This window comes from Carcharhinus amblyrhynchos, chromosome 12 (assembly GCF_965287045.1).
Source record: "Carcharhinus amblyrhynchos chromosome 12, sCarAmb.v2.hapA, whole genome shotgun sequence".
Classification (NCBI taxonomy): Eukaryota; Metazoa; Chordata; class Chondrichthyes; order Carcharhiniformes; family Carcharhinidae; genus Carcharhinus; species Carcharhinus amblyrhynchos.
The window spans coordinates 7,082,016-7,101,594 of NC_137335.1; the positions used below are offsets into that span (position 1 = coordinate 7,082,016).

At 45.3% G+C, this 19,579-nt stretch overlaps 1 protein-coding gene across 2 annotated transcripts in view; it reads right to left on the reverse strand.

Annotated features, from left to right (window-relative positions):
• Positions 1-1,231: 1,231 nt before the first annotated feature.
• LOC145350758 (synaptosomal-associated protein 25) overlaps positions 1,232-19,579 on the reverse strand; it is a 118,179-nt gene continuing 99,831 nt past the window's right edge. Inside the window, exons 5-8 of one of the 2 annotated variants that reach the window (XM_080200022.1) lie at positions 14,077-14,194; positions 8,174-8,299; positions 5,891-6,035; positions 1,232-2,479 (exon numbers count right to left, since the gene is read on the reverse strand). In XM_080200022.1, the coding sequence (XP_080056148.1) occupies positions 2,411-2,479; positions 5,891-6,035; positions 8,174-8,299; positions 14,077-14,194 (458 nt within the window). In that variant the 3' untranslated portion in view covers positions 1,232-2,410. Of the gene's footprint in view, positions 2,480-5,890; positions 6,036-8,173; positions 8,300-13,784; positions 13,903-14,076; positions 14,195-19,579 lie in introns of both variants that reach the window. The other variant, XM_080200021.1, reaches the window with a different exon arrangement.

The window sequence follows — 19,579 nt, forward strand, 5'->3', positions numbered from 1 at the left end:
TCACATTTCCAACAACTTGCAGGGCACAGAACTTTGAACAGAAGAGTGAGGGAATCTCATGATGGTGCCTGAACCCAGCAAGTTCTGGACCATAGTCCTGTCAACAGCTTACAGCCCATTCTGGCATTTAACTGTGCGTGACATCTCTTCTCATTTCTCTTATGTTCTCCTTGCTTTCTCATTCTGTCTCTTTACCCATAACAAGTAGGAACACATGTACCCACCCAGATGCAATGATGTTTAGCTCAAATTGACTTCCCCTCACATGTCTAGACTTAGGTCGTGTGAAACTTACATGCAAGTGAGATTGTAAGCATTCTTTCTGGTTGTATCATAGCTTGGTAATGGCTCCTGCTGTGCCCAAGACCGCAAGGAATTGTAAAAGGTTGTGAACATAGCCCAAACAAGATCACGCAAACCAGCCTCTCATCCATTGACTCTGTCTTCCCGCTCTCTCTGCCAAGCCGCCAGTATAACTAAGGACCCCACACATCCCAGACATTCTCTCTTCCACCTTCTTCCATCGAGGAAAAGATACAAAAGGTCACGCACCCACCGATTCAAGAACAGCTTCTTCCCTGCAGAAGTCATCAGACTTTTGAATGGGCCTACCCTGCATTAAGTTGATCTTTTTCTACACCCTAGCTATAACTGTAACACTACATTCTGCTGTCTCTCCTTTCCGTCTCTATGAACAGTATGCTTTGTCTGTATAGCGCTCAAGAAACAATACTTTTCATTGTATGCTAATACCTGTGACAATAATAAATCAAATCAAGTGAAATCAAATCAAAATCAAAGATTGGATGTTTCTTGCAGATTGTTACGCTTGCCTGTATTGCCTGCGGTTTCTTCCTTGGTCTGTATTGGAGGGATTCTATGATTCTATGGCCATGATTCTAAGGTGTTGGAAATTGGTATCTGCTGGTACATGATAATGTTTTGGCAAGGAGCTCAAAGGATCTCCACAACACGTCAGATAATCTTGAAAAGAATTGGAAAATGTTCTACCAGTGGATATAATAACTAGTTTAGATCACATAGGGAGATTTCTGTTGTGTGTTAAGTACTGCAAAACAGTGGACATGCCCTTTATAATGAGATTTCTGGTTTTGTTACATGTGATGTACAAAGGAACTCTTCTGCCCGTGGGATCAAAGAGATTAAAACTGCCTCAATGTGCGTCATAGATTTTTCCAGAAAGTTTCGAGGGCAATAAACTGCACATAGCTTAAGGTTTGTCATTTTTTAATCATTTTAGCTCGCTACAAAACATTAACCACTTCACAAACTGACAGGAGGCAGAAGGAACTCTGTGTTACATGCCACAATGACATTTATCTCAACAGTTTTTGCTACTTGTGTTTAGTCATTTCGTTAACTACGCCGTCCAGCTATTTGCTGTGCATAGCCCTAAATACATAAAGCAACGAGAAACCTTTACAAAACACACAGGGTAATAACAAACAAAATACAATTTCTTTATAAAAACTACATATCTTTCAGAAATGTTCAGGCCTATGTACACAACTATTTTCCCCTATTAGTGCAATCCTCCCATCGGGTTTAATTACCATTAGCAGCTTCTGAATCTTGTGGGTAGAATGTCTAACCACTAAGCCAATGTGTATTGATCTGGCATCAAGTTTTGAGCCAACCCCATATGCAGAAATTGTCCATTGAGTGAAACGCTTTATCCTTATTGTGCACTGTGCCCACAGTTCTGTTGCTAGAACTTAAAATGTGGCACGACTGTAGACTTTGCAGGTATAACCTAGTATCAACTGCGTCCCAATACTGAGCATGCTTTGCCAGGGCACCACTGCCACGTTTTAGAGCGTTTTTAGCAGAAGGTCTCACGGTTAGTATCATGCATAATTTGTTTGAGTACATCACCTCAGTGCAAGGACGATAACAGTTACATACACCACACTTCCTTTGACGTTAAGTTAGAATGCTTCTGTGAAATGAACATAAGACATAAAAGTTTTCCTTTTACTATGCATTTTTTTTTTACCATCACGACACCCTCAGGAAAATGGCAGTAATGTAGTGACACAGTTCACGAGGACAATACTGTACATCCTGCATTTAAAAAGAAAACGGCTTTTTTTTTGTCCTACCTTACGAAGCAAACTCAGATAATTAAAAATAAAAACGAAAGGAAGAAACATGTCACGAGTGAGCTAAAAGCCCTATATACATCCTTTGGAAAAACGATTTGCCTAAGTAATAAATAATTCAGTTGTTCTGGTTGGAAAAATGACAAGCTACACGGGGCAACTCTTACACTGGGTCTGTCGTGTGTGTGCGTGTGTGCAAACCTATTCAGTAAATACCACAAAACAAAAATCAAATTGTACGCTGCTCTCTGAAGAGTGCCAGGGAATAGTGCACTTTCCTGCAGGGTTTAACCACTGCCTAACATCTTTGTCGCACGCTGGTTAGCTTCATCAATCCTGGTTTTATTGGATTCGGCCTAAAATGTAAAAACAAAAATGCACACAGTAATTCAGCAGCGGAAAGGCAAACAAACAGCACAACACCAAAATACTGATAGGAAGAATAATTAAGCCAGAGGCACAGAATATTATTAGGATAGTCAAGAACATTAGAAATAGGAGCTAAAGTAGGCCATATGCCCCTCTGAGCCTGCTTCACCATTCAATAAGCAGCTGAGTCCTCCACTCAGCTCCATCTTCCCACATTAAAGTTTATTTACTAGTGTCACAAGCAGGCTTACTTTAACTCCGCAACTAAGTTACTGTGAAAATCCCCTGTTCCGGTACACTGAGGGAGAATTTAGCACGGCCAACGCAGCCTAACTAGCACATCATTCAGACTGTGGGAGGAAACTGGATCACCCGGAGGAAACCCATGCAGACACAGGGAGAATGTACAGACTCTGCACAGACAGTGACCCAAGCCAGGAATCGAACCTGGATCCCTGGCGCTTTGAGGCAGCAGTGCTAACCCGCTGTGCCACCGTGCTGCCCTATTTCATGTCCCTTAATTCCTTCAGTGAAAATATTCTCTCGGGCCCCTGTCTTGAACATAGTCAATGACTGAGCATGCACGGAGGGTAGAGATTTCCAAAGATTCGCCACTCTGAGTGTAAAAATGAGCCTCTCTGCCAGCGAGAATGGAGAACTTGACGCACGGCCAAAACTCCATTGACTGCAGCGGGACTGGAGAATCCTGGCCGTGGGGGCAAGGTCTGAGGTTTTTGGCAAGTATCTCCCCACCTCAGCCCTAAACGTCCGGTCCCCTCGGACGTTCAGGGACTGCAATATCCGCGGGGTTCTGCAGCCCACCTCCCCCCCCACCTCCTCTCCACTAACCCCTGAACTCCAACCCACCATGCTGGATTCCCCCAGCCAGGCGGAACAGCCATTCAATATAAATCAATCTCAGCCCCTTCACCACGCTCGCTTCCAACTCAGAACAGCTCGTTCATGAAAGCAAACAATTCAATTTACCCAATCTTTCCCTTTGAGTCAACAGCGCAGAGGATATGAGGATCAAATCTGCGCCTCCACAAACTCTGTATGCAAACGTCTGATTCCCAAGCAAGTGCTCGATAAGAAGTGTTCAATTAACAGGACACAAGTGCTGCTGATGCTGATATAATGGTAAATCGCAGAGGGGCAGCACACTGGAGCAGCCCAGTGTAGCATTCCCGAGCAGTGGCACATAGCAGCTGCCCCTTTGCAATGTGTGCAGATGTTTCACTGTCCCCTGCTGCAGACCAAAAGGCAGCGAAACAGCCGCACAATACAAGGCTGCCAATCCTCCAGGAACTCAAGATTGTTCTTCTGGACACTGCTGGAGAAAATACCTTAAAGGAGCATTAACGAACGGGGAGGCTTATTGATCATTCTGTTGACAATCATACGCTTGGGTGGCACAGTGGTTAGCACTGCTGCCTCACAGCTCCAGGCACCTGGGATCGATTCCCGGCTCGGGTCACTGTCTGTGTGGAATTTGCACATTCTCCCTGTGTCTGTGTGGGTTTTCCCTGGGTGCTCCAGCTTCCTCCCCCACTCCAAAGATGTGCGTGTTAGGTTGATTGGCTGTCCTAAATTGCCCCTTAGTGTCTCAGGTTGAGTCCAATGGAGGAATTAGTGGGGTAATTATCTGGGGTTGCTGGGTTGGGGCCTGGGTGGGATTATGGTCGGTGCAGACATGATGGGCTGAATAGCCTCCTTCTGCACTGTAGGGTTTCCAGCAGGTTCCCTGCATGCTGCTGAAAAGAGAGACCTGCTGCTGAAAAGAGAGACCTACTGCCAAAAGTGTTTCATCTTGCAGTCATCAGGACAAATGCAAGAATGCCAAATTTCAAACAACCACATCAATTCTTTTATGGGATGTGAGCCTCGCTGGCCAAGCCAGCACATTGTCGGTGTGGAGTCTGCACGTTTTGTGCCAACATTAAACTTTTTACACCTTTTACAGCGGCATAGTGGTCAGCACTGCTTTATCACAGCTTCAGGGACCTGGGTTCAACTCCCGACTCGGGTCACTGTCTGTGTGGAGTTTGCACGTTCTCCCCGTGTCTGCGTGGGTTTCCTCTGAGTGCTCCAGTTTCCTCCCACAATCCAAAGATGTGCGGGTTGGGTTGATTGACCAGGTTAAGTTGACCCTAGTGTCAGAGGGATTAGCCGGGTAAATGTGTGGGGCTATGGGAATCGGACCCAGGTGAAGTTATCGATGGCACAGACTCGATGGGCCGAATGGCCTCCTTTTGTACTGTAGGGATTCTATGATTCTATTCTATGAATCACTTGGCAATATAGCCCGCAACGTTTACACCCTAACCACAAGGACAGTGATCTGTCACACAATATAGGCAGATTCAGATACGGCACATTTCACCATGTGTTGGAAATGCAAAGAGGTTGAAACATTATGTTGAGCTCCATTTCTCTTGTGAAAGCTTCTCGTTGCCACAAACCTCGCTTTGGAGAATGGGAAAAGTGATAGTTCAATGTTCAAACTCTTACTGCTTGTGGGATTTGATGATTAACCAACTGGGATTTGAAATTTTTAAAATTTAAGCTTAAGTTTATTTATTAGTCACAAGTAAGTTTACATTAACGCTGCAATGAAGTTGCTGTGAAAATCCCCAAGTCGCCACACTCCGGTGCCTGTTCGGGTACACTGAGGGATAATTTACCACGGCCAATGCACCTAACCAGCACGTTTTTCAGGTTGTGGGAGGAAACCGGAGCACCTGGAGAAAACCCACACAGACACAGGGAGAACGTGCAAACTCCACATAGACAGTGATCCAAGCCAGGAATTGAGCCTGGGACCCTGGCGCTATGAGGCAGCAGAGCCGATATCCCAGTTCCTGCCCACTCCAAGCGTCCAGATCCCACCATTCACCAGTCCTGGACCCTCCACACGACGTTATCATTAAGAAAGCCCACACAACAATATTTATCACAATTTCATGTTTCACGAGTAAGCCAAAGCAAGAATGCCAGTAGTTCAGAAATAGTCGAAACTCATTACAAAGAATGCAACAGGGCAGTATGGTGGCACAGTGGTGTGCTGCCTCACAAACGCAGGGACCTGGGTTCGATTCCCAGCTTGGGTCATAGTCTGTGTGCAGTCTGCACGTCCCCCCCATGTCTGCGTGGGTTTCCTCCGGGTGCCCCAGTTTCCTCCCACAGTCTGAAAGACATTCTGGTTGGATGCATTGGCCATGCTAAATTCTCCCTCAGTGTACCCAAACAGTGTAGGTACCAGAGTGTGATGACAGCGGAATTTCAAGGTAACTTCATTTCAGTGTTAATGTAAGCCTTACTTGTGACTAATAAATAAATTTTGCTTTACTATATTTGCCCCAAATATCTTTAAAAGATTGATAGAGCATAAATCTCACCTTCTCCATAATCCTGTCGATCTGCCGGTTCTGTGTATCAATCTCATTGCCCATATCAAGTGCCATATGGCGAAGGTTGCCAATGATGCCACCAACTTGCTCTAAATTGTCATCCATCTCGTTTTCTCGTGCATCATTAGTTACCCTGCATAAGAGGAGAATTTTGTTAAACATAACTGCGGCAATCTGCCTATGTAGGGTTAAAGTTACAGTTAAGGCTAGGCTTACAGTTAGGGTTAGGGTTAGGGTTACAGTTAGGGTTAGGTTTGGGGGTTAGGATTATGGTTAGTGTTACAGTTAGGGTTAGGATTAGGGTTACAGTTAGTGTTATGGTTAGGGTTAGGGTTAGGATTAGGGTTAGGGTTACAGTTAGGGTTAGGGTTAGGATTCAGGTTAGGTTTACAATTAGGGTTAGGGTTGCAGCTAGGATTAAGGTTACAGTTTGGGCTAGGGTTAGGATTAGGGTTGCAGTTAGGGTTCAGGTTATAGTTAGGGTTAAGGTTAGGGTTACAATTAAGGTTAGGGTTAGGGTTACAGTTAGGGTTGGGGTTCAGGTTAGGGTTGTGCTGATATGATTTTGTCCTTTGAACTTTCATTCTCAACAGTCTCTAAAACTTCTTATATACCGACAACATTTTAACCAACGTAGCCTCGATTTTCCAGTCCTGCCGTGGCAGTTTCCCCACAACAGCTGCGGCTAGCCATTCAAATTCCCATTGATTTTAGCAGGACTGGAAGATCCCCCCAGCAGGAGAGACCAGAAAATGCCATCCACTGTTTCTTCCTGCGATTGTTCTGATCATTGTCATGGAAATACCATCATGGTGATGGAAATTATATATTATATTTTTGATGATTTTGTTTTCTGTGTAGTTAAAGAAAACAATGTCGAGGTTTACAGCATGGAAACAGCTCTTCGGCCCAATTTGTCCATGCCACCCCACTCTTAAATGACTGAGCTAGTCCCAATTGCCTGCGTTTGGCCCATATCTCTGTATACCTATATGACCCATGTAACTGTCTAACCGCTTTTTAAAAGACAAAATTCTACCCGCCTCTACTACTGCCTCTACCAGGCACTCACCACTTACATAAGAACATAAGAACTAGGAGTAGGAGTAGGCCAACTGGCCCTTTGAGCCTGCTCCGATATTCAATAAGATCATGGCAGATCTTCTCGTGGACTCACTTAGCCGCCCGCTTACTATAACTCTTCATTCCTTTCCTGTTCAAAAATGTATCTATCTTTGCCCTAAAAACATTCAATGAGGTAATCTCAACTGCTTCACTGGGAAGGGAATTCATAAGAGCATAAGAACATAAGAAATAGGAGCAGGAGTAGGCCATCTAGCCCTTCGAGCCTGCCCCGCCATTCAATAAGATCATGGCTGATCTGTCGTGGCTCAGTTCCACATTCCCGCCCTCTCCCCATAACCCTTAATCCCCTCTCTTATCAAAAGCCCATCAACCCGCGTCTTAAAAATATTTAGCGAGGTAGCCTCCACCACTTCAACGGGCAGAGAATTCCAGAGATTCACCACCCTTTGAGTGAAGAAGTTCCTCCTCAACTCCGTTCTAAACCGCCCCCCCTTTATCTTGAGGCTGTGCCCCCTAGTTCTACTGTCCTTTCTGAGCGGGAAGAGCCTCTCCACCTCTATCCTATCCATCCCATTCATCATCTTATACGTCTCAATGAGATCTCCCCCATAGATTCACAACCGTTTGGGCAAAAGAGTTCCTCCTCAACTCAGTCCTAAGTCTGCTTCGCCTTATTTTGAGGCCATGCCCCCTAATTCTAGTTTCACTTGTCAGTGGAAACAACTTCCCTGCTTCTATCTTATCTATTCCCTTCATAATTGTACATGTTTCTATAAGATCTCCCCTCATTCTTCTGAATTTCAATGAGTATAGTCCCAGTCTATCCTCATAAGCCAACCCTCTCAACTCTGGAATCAATCTAATGAATCTCCTCTGCACCCCCTCCAGTGCCAGTATATCCTTTCTCAAGTAAGGATATAACATAGGGGCACTTAATCTGATCGGGCCTCCTCCTCAGAAGCAACCAAGGTTCCTCCAACCATGAAGTGACCTGGACCCGAGTGAGTTACATTCAATTCCATCCATGAGGGCTAAACCTTCTGATCAACGTGGCGAATTGTGAGCCCTTCCTGTTGCTAAAGGTTCTGGCCCATTTCCACCGAAAGGTTTGCCCCTTTCAGTTAGTGCACCAGTCATGGCTTAGTCCACGCCTTTGGGCCTACGAATATAAACGGCTCATCTTACCTGCGGATGAATCCTCCACTGATCGCCATCTGCTCACGTTCGTCCATCACGCGAGCGGGCTGACTGGCCACGACACCATCTTGGTTGTTCCCCCAGGCCTTCTTGTAGGCATCGCTTGACTTGAGTCTGCACAAGTAGAACAGATCATCGACACGGAAACTACGGCGCAGACCGGGATGACATGCGTTCAACCACATCAGGCAGGTGGATATTTTAGGAAATTATACCGATATATCACACGGTTCAGACAAGAAAAGTGTCGCCAGGTCCCGCACCAAACAGTTTGCAGTGCACAGCGGTTCACATAGGAATCATTACTTCCATTATTAATAACATGGATTTAATTAAACTTTGGATTGTTACATAGAACAAGACGTACCACACTAACATTAGCAGACACAAAGAAAAGACTGCCAAATTAAGCATGCACACCACGTGACAGAAATCAGACTGTCGTGTTTCCAGAAGAGTTGGTCGGGAGAGCGTGCAGTTTGATTTTCAACGAATTAAAATTAACATTTCAAAATAATACTGGAATTTGATTTTGTGAACCGGGTGGCTAGTAGTTATCAGAATAGCTGGTCGAGCTGTAAGGTGGATCTCTGGCCCATCCGATGCATTCCTTGTGGTGGAATGGGCTGGGGTTTTCCAGTCCCGCCATGGTGGGACCCACCACAAGGAATGCATCGGATGGGCCAGAGGTCCATAGACTTGTGTGGGGGGGGCTTGTATTCCCAGCCACGATGCTGCTGATATATTTTTCAGAACCAATCTACCAATGTTTTGTAGACGGTTTTGGAAATACTGGCTGAATTTTGAGATAATATATCGGTACTTATACATTAGCCACACACCAAAGCCTGCTGTATACACACACCCACACCCACACACACACACACACACACACACCCCTCGTTAACGAATGTACAAACTGAAGACACACGTACGGTGGAACAAAGGCGACAGCGAAAGAAAGAAAAAAAGCAATCAGTGGACTATCGGGATTGGGGAAGGGAAAGCACTGAGTAAATCCTTGCACCTTGTTCATGCTTAGAACCTTAGGCATGAAAAGGAGATATGAAGCACATTCAGGCTGATCCACTACCCCGCTGACTCGCTTGCATAAAAAGCACCGGAAGTGAGGGCACTAATGACCGACTAAGCACACAACTGGAATGGATCTCTGGTAGTCAAACAAGACTAGAACGTTGTCAAGCCAGAACCAAGGAAATTAGTCCATCGCAAGCTGAAAAAAAAGAATAATCGCGACTCGCAAAGCTCGTGTGCACTTTGTATGACTAGAAAGACCCGTTCTCATGCGTGCAGCTACAGCAAGGTATAAATCATGGCATCGCTGCAGTATCAGGAGTCTGAAATGTGCAGCACGTACTGTGCTAATTGTGTGAAGACGGTCACTCTCTTTTTAAAAACCACCCTGACTCTAAGCCATCTAGCCAAATCTAGCAGTGAGGTTGACTATTGGTTTTGGGACACTTGAGTGGGCTCGCAAAACATGCCATTGGTTCCCTCCACCCGATATTCAATCTCATTAATTTCATTGAGTTGGAGATGCCGGCGTCGGGCTGGGGTGGGCACAGTAAGAAGTCTCACAACGCCAGGTTAAAGTCCAACAGGTTTATCTGGAGTCACTAGCTTTTGGAGCGCTGCCCCTTCATCAAGCGACGAACCCTCTCACCCCACACATTTCCTGTGACGAATTCACCTAACCCACAGATTTTGAGACACATTGGGTGAGTTTCCCTTAAAACTTGCAACTTTTATTCTGAAACCTTCATGGACAGTGGCAACTGGTAGCAGTCCAACCCTAATCACGATGGAGGTGATTAACTGGTGCCATGGGTCAGGTGGTTGAGGACAAGGCAGGAGTCCAAATTATTGAACACAATGGGAAATCAGTGGGGGGGTAGCATTTTGGAAGAATGGGCCAAAGGGCCTTCATCATTTCAGCAAATTTGAATGGAGATCTTGTGAAATTCCATTCAGGTATACTAGGAATCAGTTTGTGAATGCTGACTCAGGTCCAGAATTTATGTTTTGTGACGTAGCTTGGTCTTTATGACAATATCCAGATGTTTCACTGTTAACCAATTTTGTTATAAAACATTATAATGCTTCTTAGATATTCCACATGGGCTCGATTAGAATAAAGGTCATTCTTTCCCTAGACAGGCAAGCTGTAACAGTTATGGCTCTTAGCTACTGACCACTGGGGAAACTCGTACCCACAGTTGAAGAAAGTCGCAGTGGGGATGTTCTTAATGTCTATTTTTTAACCTTATTGCTGCAAATATCAGAAATGAACAAAGGCAAAGTACTGCGGATGCTGGAAATCAGAAATAAAATGCTGGAAATACTCAGCAGGTCAGGCAGCATCTGTGGGCCGAGAGACAGAGATAGATGCTGGGATTTTACCACCCTCACCAGCCACGGAATCGGAACGAGCGAGGGGGCTGAGAACAGAAGTGTCCGTTGATCTCAGGCGGGGATTTCCAGTCTCGCTCGAGCGAGGCTATAAAGTCTTGCCCAACATTTCAGCGTCATAGAATCTACAGTGCGGAAGGAGGCCATTTACCCATTGAGCCTGCACTGACAATGATCCCATCCAAGTTCCATCCTCGTAACCCCACGTATTTATCCTGCTAATCCCCCTGACTCCAAGGGACAACGTGGCACGGCCAATCCACCGAACCTGCAGATCTTTGGAGAGGAAACCGGAGCAACCCGGAGGAAACCCACACAGACACGTGGAGAACGTGCAGACTCTGCACAGACAGTGACCCGAGGCCAGGATTGAACCCGGGTCCCTGGCACTGTGAGACAGCAGTGCTAACCACTGTGCCAGCGTGCCGCCCATTCATCCAAAGGAGAAAAAGATGGAGGTGTGATGGATTGAAGGTTACATACAAGTACAGAGGCTGATAAACAGTCACAGGTGCTGCCAGACCCTCTGAGTATTTCTGGCATTGTCTTTGCTTATTTTGGCAGCCACTTCTGTTCACAAAATGTGAAGAAATTCTGCTCTTCTCTCAGGCGGGATCTTCATGTGGTCTCTTTCACTCTTTTCACCTTCATTGCTCTCCATTCCCATCTCGTGTGTCCGTGTATTTCCTCTTTTCCACCCCATCTCTTCTGTTCTCTCCTCCCCTCCCCCACTTTTGCAGCCTCCAAACTTGTTTTAAGTTATCGTAGAATCCCTACAGAAGGAGGCCATTCAGCCCATTGAGTCTGCAGCGACATTCCAACAGTGAATCTTAACCAGGCCCTCTCGCCTGCCCTATTCCCATAACTCCAGACTGTTCCCAAGGCTAATTCATCTAACCTATACATCCTGGGACATTAAGGGGCAATTTAGCCTGGCCAATCCACCTAACCTGCACATCTTTGGAGTGTGGGATGAAACCGGGGCACCTGGAGGAAACCCACGCAGACACAGGGAGAATGTGTAAACTCCTTACAGACGGTGACCCAAGCCGGGAATCGAACCCGGGTCCCTCTCGCGGTGAGGCAGCAGTGCTACCCACTGTGCTGCATCACTAACTTTTCCCAGTTCAAATGAATGGCCGTCAACTTGGATCACCAACTCTGTCTCTGCTTCCACAGGTGCTGCCTGACTGCCGAATATTTCCAGAATGTTCTGATTTTGTTCGAAAATGGGAGACTTTTGCTGAAAAAAATAAAGCGCTGGTGTAGGGTGCAGGTGCCTTGAAAATGGCACCCACTATGTCACCATGCATTAAAACAATTTAGCTCTGATGAAGGTCACCCAGACTCGAAATATTGTCTCTATTCTTTCTCCACAGATGCTGCCAGACCTGCTGAGATTTTCCAGCATTTTCTGCTTTTGTTTCAGATTCCGGCAGCCGCAGTATTTTGCTTTTATCTCAGTGGGGGTGGAACCCGTCATACCTCCACCACCTTTACCAAGCAGAACGGGTGCCAAATGGTGGATTTTATGTGAAGGAGTTTTCATAGAATCCAACATTGCAGAAGGAGGCCATCGACCACACAGGCCCTAACCCCATAGCCCCATGCATTTACCCCTGCTAGGTCCCCTAACACTAAGGGGCAATTTAGCACAGCCAATCCACCTAACCCGCACATCTTTGGAGTGTGGGAGGAAAGTGGAGCACCCGGAGGAAACCCACGCAGACATGGGGAGAATGTGAAAACTCCACGCTTAGTGACTTGAGCTGGGAATCGAACCTGGATCCCCGGCGCTGTGAGACAGCAATGCTAACCACCGTGCCACTGTTTCAATTGGTCTTTTTGGCTGTTGCAGACACAACATGCTGAGTGACCTCTTTCTGTACCATGGACTTTCCAAGTCTCTATGGTTCTATGATCAGACCAATGGCACCATATGACCTTGACACTGGGAACAAAGGCTGTGGGGGGAAAGTCTGAAACTGGCTGCCTGAAACAATCGTAGGCACAGAAAATTTCAACCCACTGAAAAGGGGCCAGGCACCTGCAGTGCCCAAACTCACAGAGCTGCGGACCAAATGTGTGGAAGTGGGATTAGGCTGGATTATCATAGAACCCCTACAGTACAGAAGGAGGCCACTTGGCCCATCCAGTCTGGGAACCACATCGGAGTCAGCCTCAGGAGAGTGACCTGGACTCCCAAGGATCTGGGTGGTGGGGGGGGGGGGGGGCGAGAAAAAAAATTCTTTATATTTGGGAAACTTTGAAAGAAATGCCAACTTGTCCCCGTTGTTCTTGCTTAGAGTTCAGGATTTGGGAGTTTGCAAACCATCCACAGTTATCCACAACTTACTGCACATGCTCAGATCCTGTATCATCATCTTTTCTATGAAGTTGGTGTGCTGAATTAATAGACTATTACGTGACACACGAGAACACACTCAGGCGTGAAAGATATTAGTCCCGATAAACATGCCTGGGCCACAAGGTTATCCATTCACAAAATGATGCAGAATGGAGGCTACGATAGACCAATTGATGTCCAAATTGCTGGGTTTGACACTGTGTTCAGACTGTGCCGTAACATGCACTAACCAAATTCTTCTCGCATGCATTTTTCTTAAAATTAAACTCCCCCCCCAAGCAATGAATGACGTCCAATAATGAACCTGGTTGTGTTAGACATTAAGGTAGATCGCAAAGTGCCGAAAATCCTTTACAGCACCCAATTCATTCATTGCTGCTTAGCTGAACATTGCACACTATTATCCACATCACATGACACATAAAATGGGTCATTCTCGGACACATCCATTGGTTGATAAACTGAGTGTGTTCTGGTAATAATCTATTACTTATGTTTCCACATCTCCAGATTATAGCTTGCTATCTGTGCATGCTGAGGGCATCGCTTGCATGGGTGACACCGAGAGGGGAGGCTTTGTCTTGCAGCATGCCTGATTTTTTTGCTTATGCGTTAGATCGGCCTGGAGAGGCTACACTATGAAATGGATGCCTCTTAAACTAGTCGAGTTTCTCTGCATGCCAATCGCTCATCCTGCCACTAATGCCAAGCGTGGATGAGCTGTACAAGGCTTAATTTGAGCCTTGGGTGCCCAGATGCTTAGGCAGGGCAGGGCAGGGCAGGCAGACAGACACCACCTACTTGTTACATGGACAGGCACAAAGACCACAGAATTTTCCTAGATCTGTCAAATTCTTTTCTGCTTCTTTCATGTCCTTATTGATCTGATCCATTCCTTCTTCGATGCGTTCCAGTTGCTCTGATTAAACACACAAGATTTTTTTTTTGGTTTTGTTGATACATCCCCATACAATGAAGCAGATGAGAAAGTAAGGACAACAAAAATAAAAGAAAAACAGTTCAAAAAGGAACACTGTGGACATTCACTTTGACAGCTGGACACCACACATCAGAGCCAGCACCCAGTACCTACTTGTTACAAGGACATATGAAAAGGCCACAGCATTTCCCTAAATCTTTTAAAGTTTTTTCAGCTTCCTTCATGTCCTGGTTGATATGGTTCATGCCATCTTCGACACGATCAAGTTGTTCTGGTCAGGATAAAGGGATGATAGTAGTGGAATGAATTTTGGTTTGCATTAATGACCATGTAAACTCAGCTATGAAGATAGAGAAAGATTGACTAATTCGATGCATTGCGACCACTGTATGTATCATGGCTGCTGGACCAAAATATTTCTCGTTGACCCCGCCTAGGAAGGAAAAGAATTATCTCATCTTTTCGCGTCATGAACGCTTGAAGATTGTAACGTCCTGAACAGACCACAGAGGAAGAAGAAAAATCAAGTCTTCGCAGAATCTACTTTTGGATGTGGAACTATCCTTTCCCTACACTCCAATCTCACCCAGTGTTCACCTGCTAGCACTCTTGCCCCAGAGACAGATGTTTGTGGGGTACAATTCCTATCCCTACACTCTTGTCTCACCCAGTGTTCATCTGCTAGCACTCTTGCCCCTGAGACAGATGTTTGAGGGACAATTCCGATCCTGGGAGACTTGAGCACAACATCTGGGCTAGCACTCTGGTACTGAGGGAGTGCTGCACTGTCAGAAGTACCATCTTTGGGATAAGATGCAAATTGAAGGCCCCATTTGCTCTACATGGCGGACGTAGAGGACATATTTGGAGATGGGAATGAGTAGATGTTAACGATATTTATCTCTAAGCCAACAAAATCAGATCATCTGGCCAGTATCTCATTGCTGTCTGTGTGATCTTGCTGTGTACAAACTGGCTCCTCAAGTTCCGACATTACAACAGTGATCATAATCTAAAATCATTATTGAGATGTATAATATTTATGCAGGGGGCTTGACAGGATGGATACCAAGAGGATGTTTCCTCTTGTGGAGTAATCCCAACCTGGGACATAGTTTAAAGTCTGTTTAAGGGCTCTCCTGTTTAAAGGTTAAAGTCCAACAGGTTTATTTGGTATCACGAGCTTTCGGAGCGCTGGTCCTTCATCAGGTGAGTTTAAGATAGGGATGAGGAGGAATTTGAAGGTCATCTGTGTTTGGAATTCACTTCCACAGAGAACAGTGGAGGCTGGGTCATTGAGAATATTCAAGGCTAAGTTAGATGGGTTTTTGATTGACGAGGGAATCGAGGGTTTTTGAGGGCCAGGCAAGAAAGTGGCGCAAAAGCCACAATTAGATCAGCCTTCAAATTACTGAATGGTGGGGTAAGCTCGAGGGCCTGAATGGCCTACTCCTGCTCCAATTCCATGTGATCTTATTAATTATAAAGCACTTTGGCTCAGCCTGAAGTTGCTTATAAAATGCAAGTCTTTCTTCTTTTAAAAAAAATGCAATTATGTAGTGATTTTCAAACATAGCTATGAAGCAGCCCCACTGCAAACATACCTAAAATTGACCTTTTCCACAATAGAGTCAACTATGTGAAGGAAAATGTTCTCATGAGAGTAAACCTTTCTATTGCAGAGTAACAGAAATCATACGATATTAATATTTAAGAAGCATTTAAATGGTGGCATGGTGGTTAGCACTGCTGTCTCACAGTGCCAGGGGCCCAGGTTCGATTGGGTCGCTATCTGTGCACAGAGTCTGTACGTTCTCCTCGTGTCTGCGTGCATTTCCTCCGGGTGCTCTGGTTTCCCCCCACAGTCCAACGGTGTGCGAGTTCGGTGGATTGGCCATGTTAAATTTCCCTTGGTGTCAGGGGGACTAGCTAGGATCAATACACGAGATTGTGGGGATAGGGTCTGGGTGGGATCCTGGTTGGTGCAGACTCAATGGGCCAAGTTACCTCCTTCTGCACTGCAGGATTTTATGATTCTGTGTGCACTTGCAATGCCAAGACATACAAGTGCTGGGAAATGGGACCAGAATAGTTAGATCCACTAGTGGCACAGTGGTTAACACTGCCGCCTCACAGCGCCAGGAACCTGGGTTCGATTCCCGGCTTGGGTCACTGCCTGTGCGGAGTCTGCATGTTCTCCCCATGTCTGCGTGGGGATGCTCCGGTTTCCTCCCACAGTCCGAAAGACATGCTGGTTAGGTGCATTGACTGCGCTAAATCCTCCCTCGGTGTACCCGAACAAGCGCCAGACCAGGAGATACTCACAGTAGCTTCATTGCAGTGTTAATGTAAGCTGACACGAATAAATAAACTTTCTTGACATCTAAACAGCCAGATCGATCTGTCATCGGATGTGCATGTGATACCTCTCAGCTAGTTCAGTCTAACCGAGGGAGCTAAAATTCAAATTAATCAAACTCTGAAGCGTTGAAAAGCTTTTCTAGAGTGCCTCTCTGCGACTAACACCTTTAACTAGCGGCAGTTCATCAAAGCACAGGGGAAGTATCATGATTACAGAACACATTGGTGTTATTGATTAGCCAGCCAGTGGGGTGTCTTGACTCTGCAGCTTAATGAGTTGCAACTGCCCTGGCAATCACCTGACGCATGTATTTAAAAGTCGGAACAGTCTCTGCTAGCAGTGTGTGCACAATAAGGAGATTAAATCCACTGATCCCTTGCAGTGTAAATCCATAAGCACCTCTTGCTTTCAAAGTAGGAAAGGACAGCACAGAGGTGGATGGATGGGAGTAAGATTAAATCTTACAGTAATAATCAGAGCTCTTACTCAAAATCTATTACAAAACTATTTTAAAGAACATCATGTGCTACGTAGCACCTGGCAAAATTTCAAACCCAATATATATTTCCTTTGCTTTATCTGATTTAATTTTTGTAAGCTGTCAAATATAGGTCCCCAGTAAATAAAAATACGTAGCACCTCCATCAGAATCAAAGCACCATCAAAAAGATTCCTCAACATGTTTAATTTTACATAGAACCCCTACAGTTCAGTAGGAGGCCATTCAGCCCATTGAGCCTGCACTGACAACAATCCCACCCAGGCCCTATCCCATAATCCCTGTTTACCCTAGCTACTTCCCCTGACACGATGAGTCAATTTATCATGGCAAATCCACCTAACCCACATATCTTTGGACTGTGGGAGGAAACCGGAGCACCCGGAGAAAACCCACGCAAATACAGGGAGAATGTGCAAACTCCACACACATTCACCCAAGGCCGGAATTGAACCTAGCTCCCTGGCACTGTGAGGCAGCAGCGGTAACCACTGTGCCACCGTGCCACCTCTTTATCACACAAGCACAATAATGACAACTGCACCTGAACATGTGTCGTTGCTAATTTCTATTCCGCATTTGCAATTTGGTCTCCCATTAAGCTATGTACAGTTAATTGTCCCAGTCCAATGATGACTCAAATTGAGACAGATGTCCATGGTCCTTTGTGGACCATGGCTAATTACTTACTTATTAGTTCTTGCTGTAATTATAAAGAACAGTTCAGGTACATGCTGCACAAACCTTATTCCCTCATCTAAACAGAAAATGTGATCGACTTTGAGACTCGAATATGGAATTTCACCTGATGAAGGCTTACTGTTTCTTTAGATGGATTGCCCATTCTAAATTGCCCTTTAGTGTCCCAAGGTATGCAGGTTAGGTTGATTGGCCATGCTAAATTATGCTTTAGTGTCCAAAGATGTGCAGGTTAGGTGGATTGGCCATGCTAAATTGCCCCTTAGTGTCCAAAGGTATGCAGGTTAGATGGATTGGCCATGCTAAATTGCCCCTTAGTGTCCAAAGATATGCAGGTTAGGTGGATTGGCCATGCTAAATTGCCCCTTAGTGTTCCAAGAAATGCAGGTTAGGTGGATTGGCCATGCTAAATTGCCCCTTAGTGTCCAAAGATACGCAGGTTAGGTGGATTGGCCATGCTAAATTACCCTTTGGTGTCTGTCCCAAGGTAGGTAGGTTAGGTGGACCAGCCATGCTAAATTGCCCCTTCATGTCCCAAGATGTGTAAGTTGGGGGAACAGCTAGGGTAAATACTGGGGTTACAGGGATAGGATCTGGGTGGGACTGTTGTCGGTGCAGACTCAATGGGCCAAATGGCCTCCTTCTGCACTGTTGGGATTCTATACTTCTAACTGTTATTCCGTTCTATGGCGATCTTTGATTTTCCAGATTTTATTGTTCCCTCCTACCCTGCTCTCCTTTTCAACAGTACCAGGGGATCTTTTATATCCACAATTGCCCAGCAGGGCAGATGGGGTCCTTTAGCTTAATGTTTCATCTCTGAAAATGCTACGCTCCCTTTGTAGTGCCTTGGAATAACAGCTTAATTTTTGGCACACAAGCCTGGTGTGGGACTAGAACCTATAACCTTATGTTGTAGAGGCAAGTGTGCAACAACTGAGCCAAGCTAACAGAGATGGATGGATGGGAGCCAGATTAAACCTTACACTTCAAACCTTGTCCAGTTCTGATGGAAGTTCAATGGTCAGACCTTCAAGGGAGTGAAGGACTAGACAGGAAGGAAAATGGAGCCACAATTGGATAGCGGTGCAGATTTGAGCAGTTATATGGCCTATCCCTGCTCCTATTGCTTATGTCCTAACACTTTAATTCTGGGCCTTTCTCCACAGATGCTGCCTGACCTGCTATGCATTTCCAATTTTTATTGTACTATGGGACGACCAAAGTTGCTACACTTCAAAAGAATTTAATTGGCAGTAAATCACTTTGGAATAAGGAAGGTGTTCAATAAAATGCTCATCTTTTTCTTTCCCCCTCTTCCCCTCCTCCCCCCCACTCTCTCTCTCTACACAACATTACTAAAATGTAAATTACAATGAAAAACACATGTTTACCAGTTTTGAAACATGAGTAAAGTATGGCTCAATTCTATATCAAATTGGCTTGTTAGAAAAGGAACTTCCTAACAACACTTAGAATCATAGAATCCCCACAGTGAGAAGGAGGCCATTCAGCCCATTGAGCCTGCACTGACAACAATCCCACCTTATCCACTTGTAATGACTTTAATCAGGTCATTGAGGTTGGCCTATTGGAATAGGAACTCCCTAATTAAGGAGTCAACTGATGGGCCAATCAGGGAATCTTTTCCTTGTATTTAACCGGGACTGTCAGTTCCTCTGGCACTCCTGAAGGTAGACTGCCGACTGCAAGCACTCTGTGTACTGCTGTTGGAATTGTAAATAAAGGGATTTTGATGAAGGGACTTGGGCCTCTGAAGACTTATTACACCCTTTAACCCCACATATTTACCCTGCTAATCCCCCTGACACCAAGGGACGATTTAGCATGGCCAATCCATCTGACTTGATGCAACTTGATGCATGTTTTGTGATTAAGTGTCTCCTTTGAATTTAAATCACGTCAAATACAGCTTCATGGAAATGTTTTGCCGGCTGTAGATTGGAGTTACTGTCTTAAGTTATTCCTACTTTGCATACTGTATGATCGTTGATCTGACACATTTTGCCTCACAACCATGAGGCTTGCTCACCAGGTGTCAGTGACACCATTGGTTTTTGAGTCCTATTTGCATT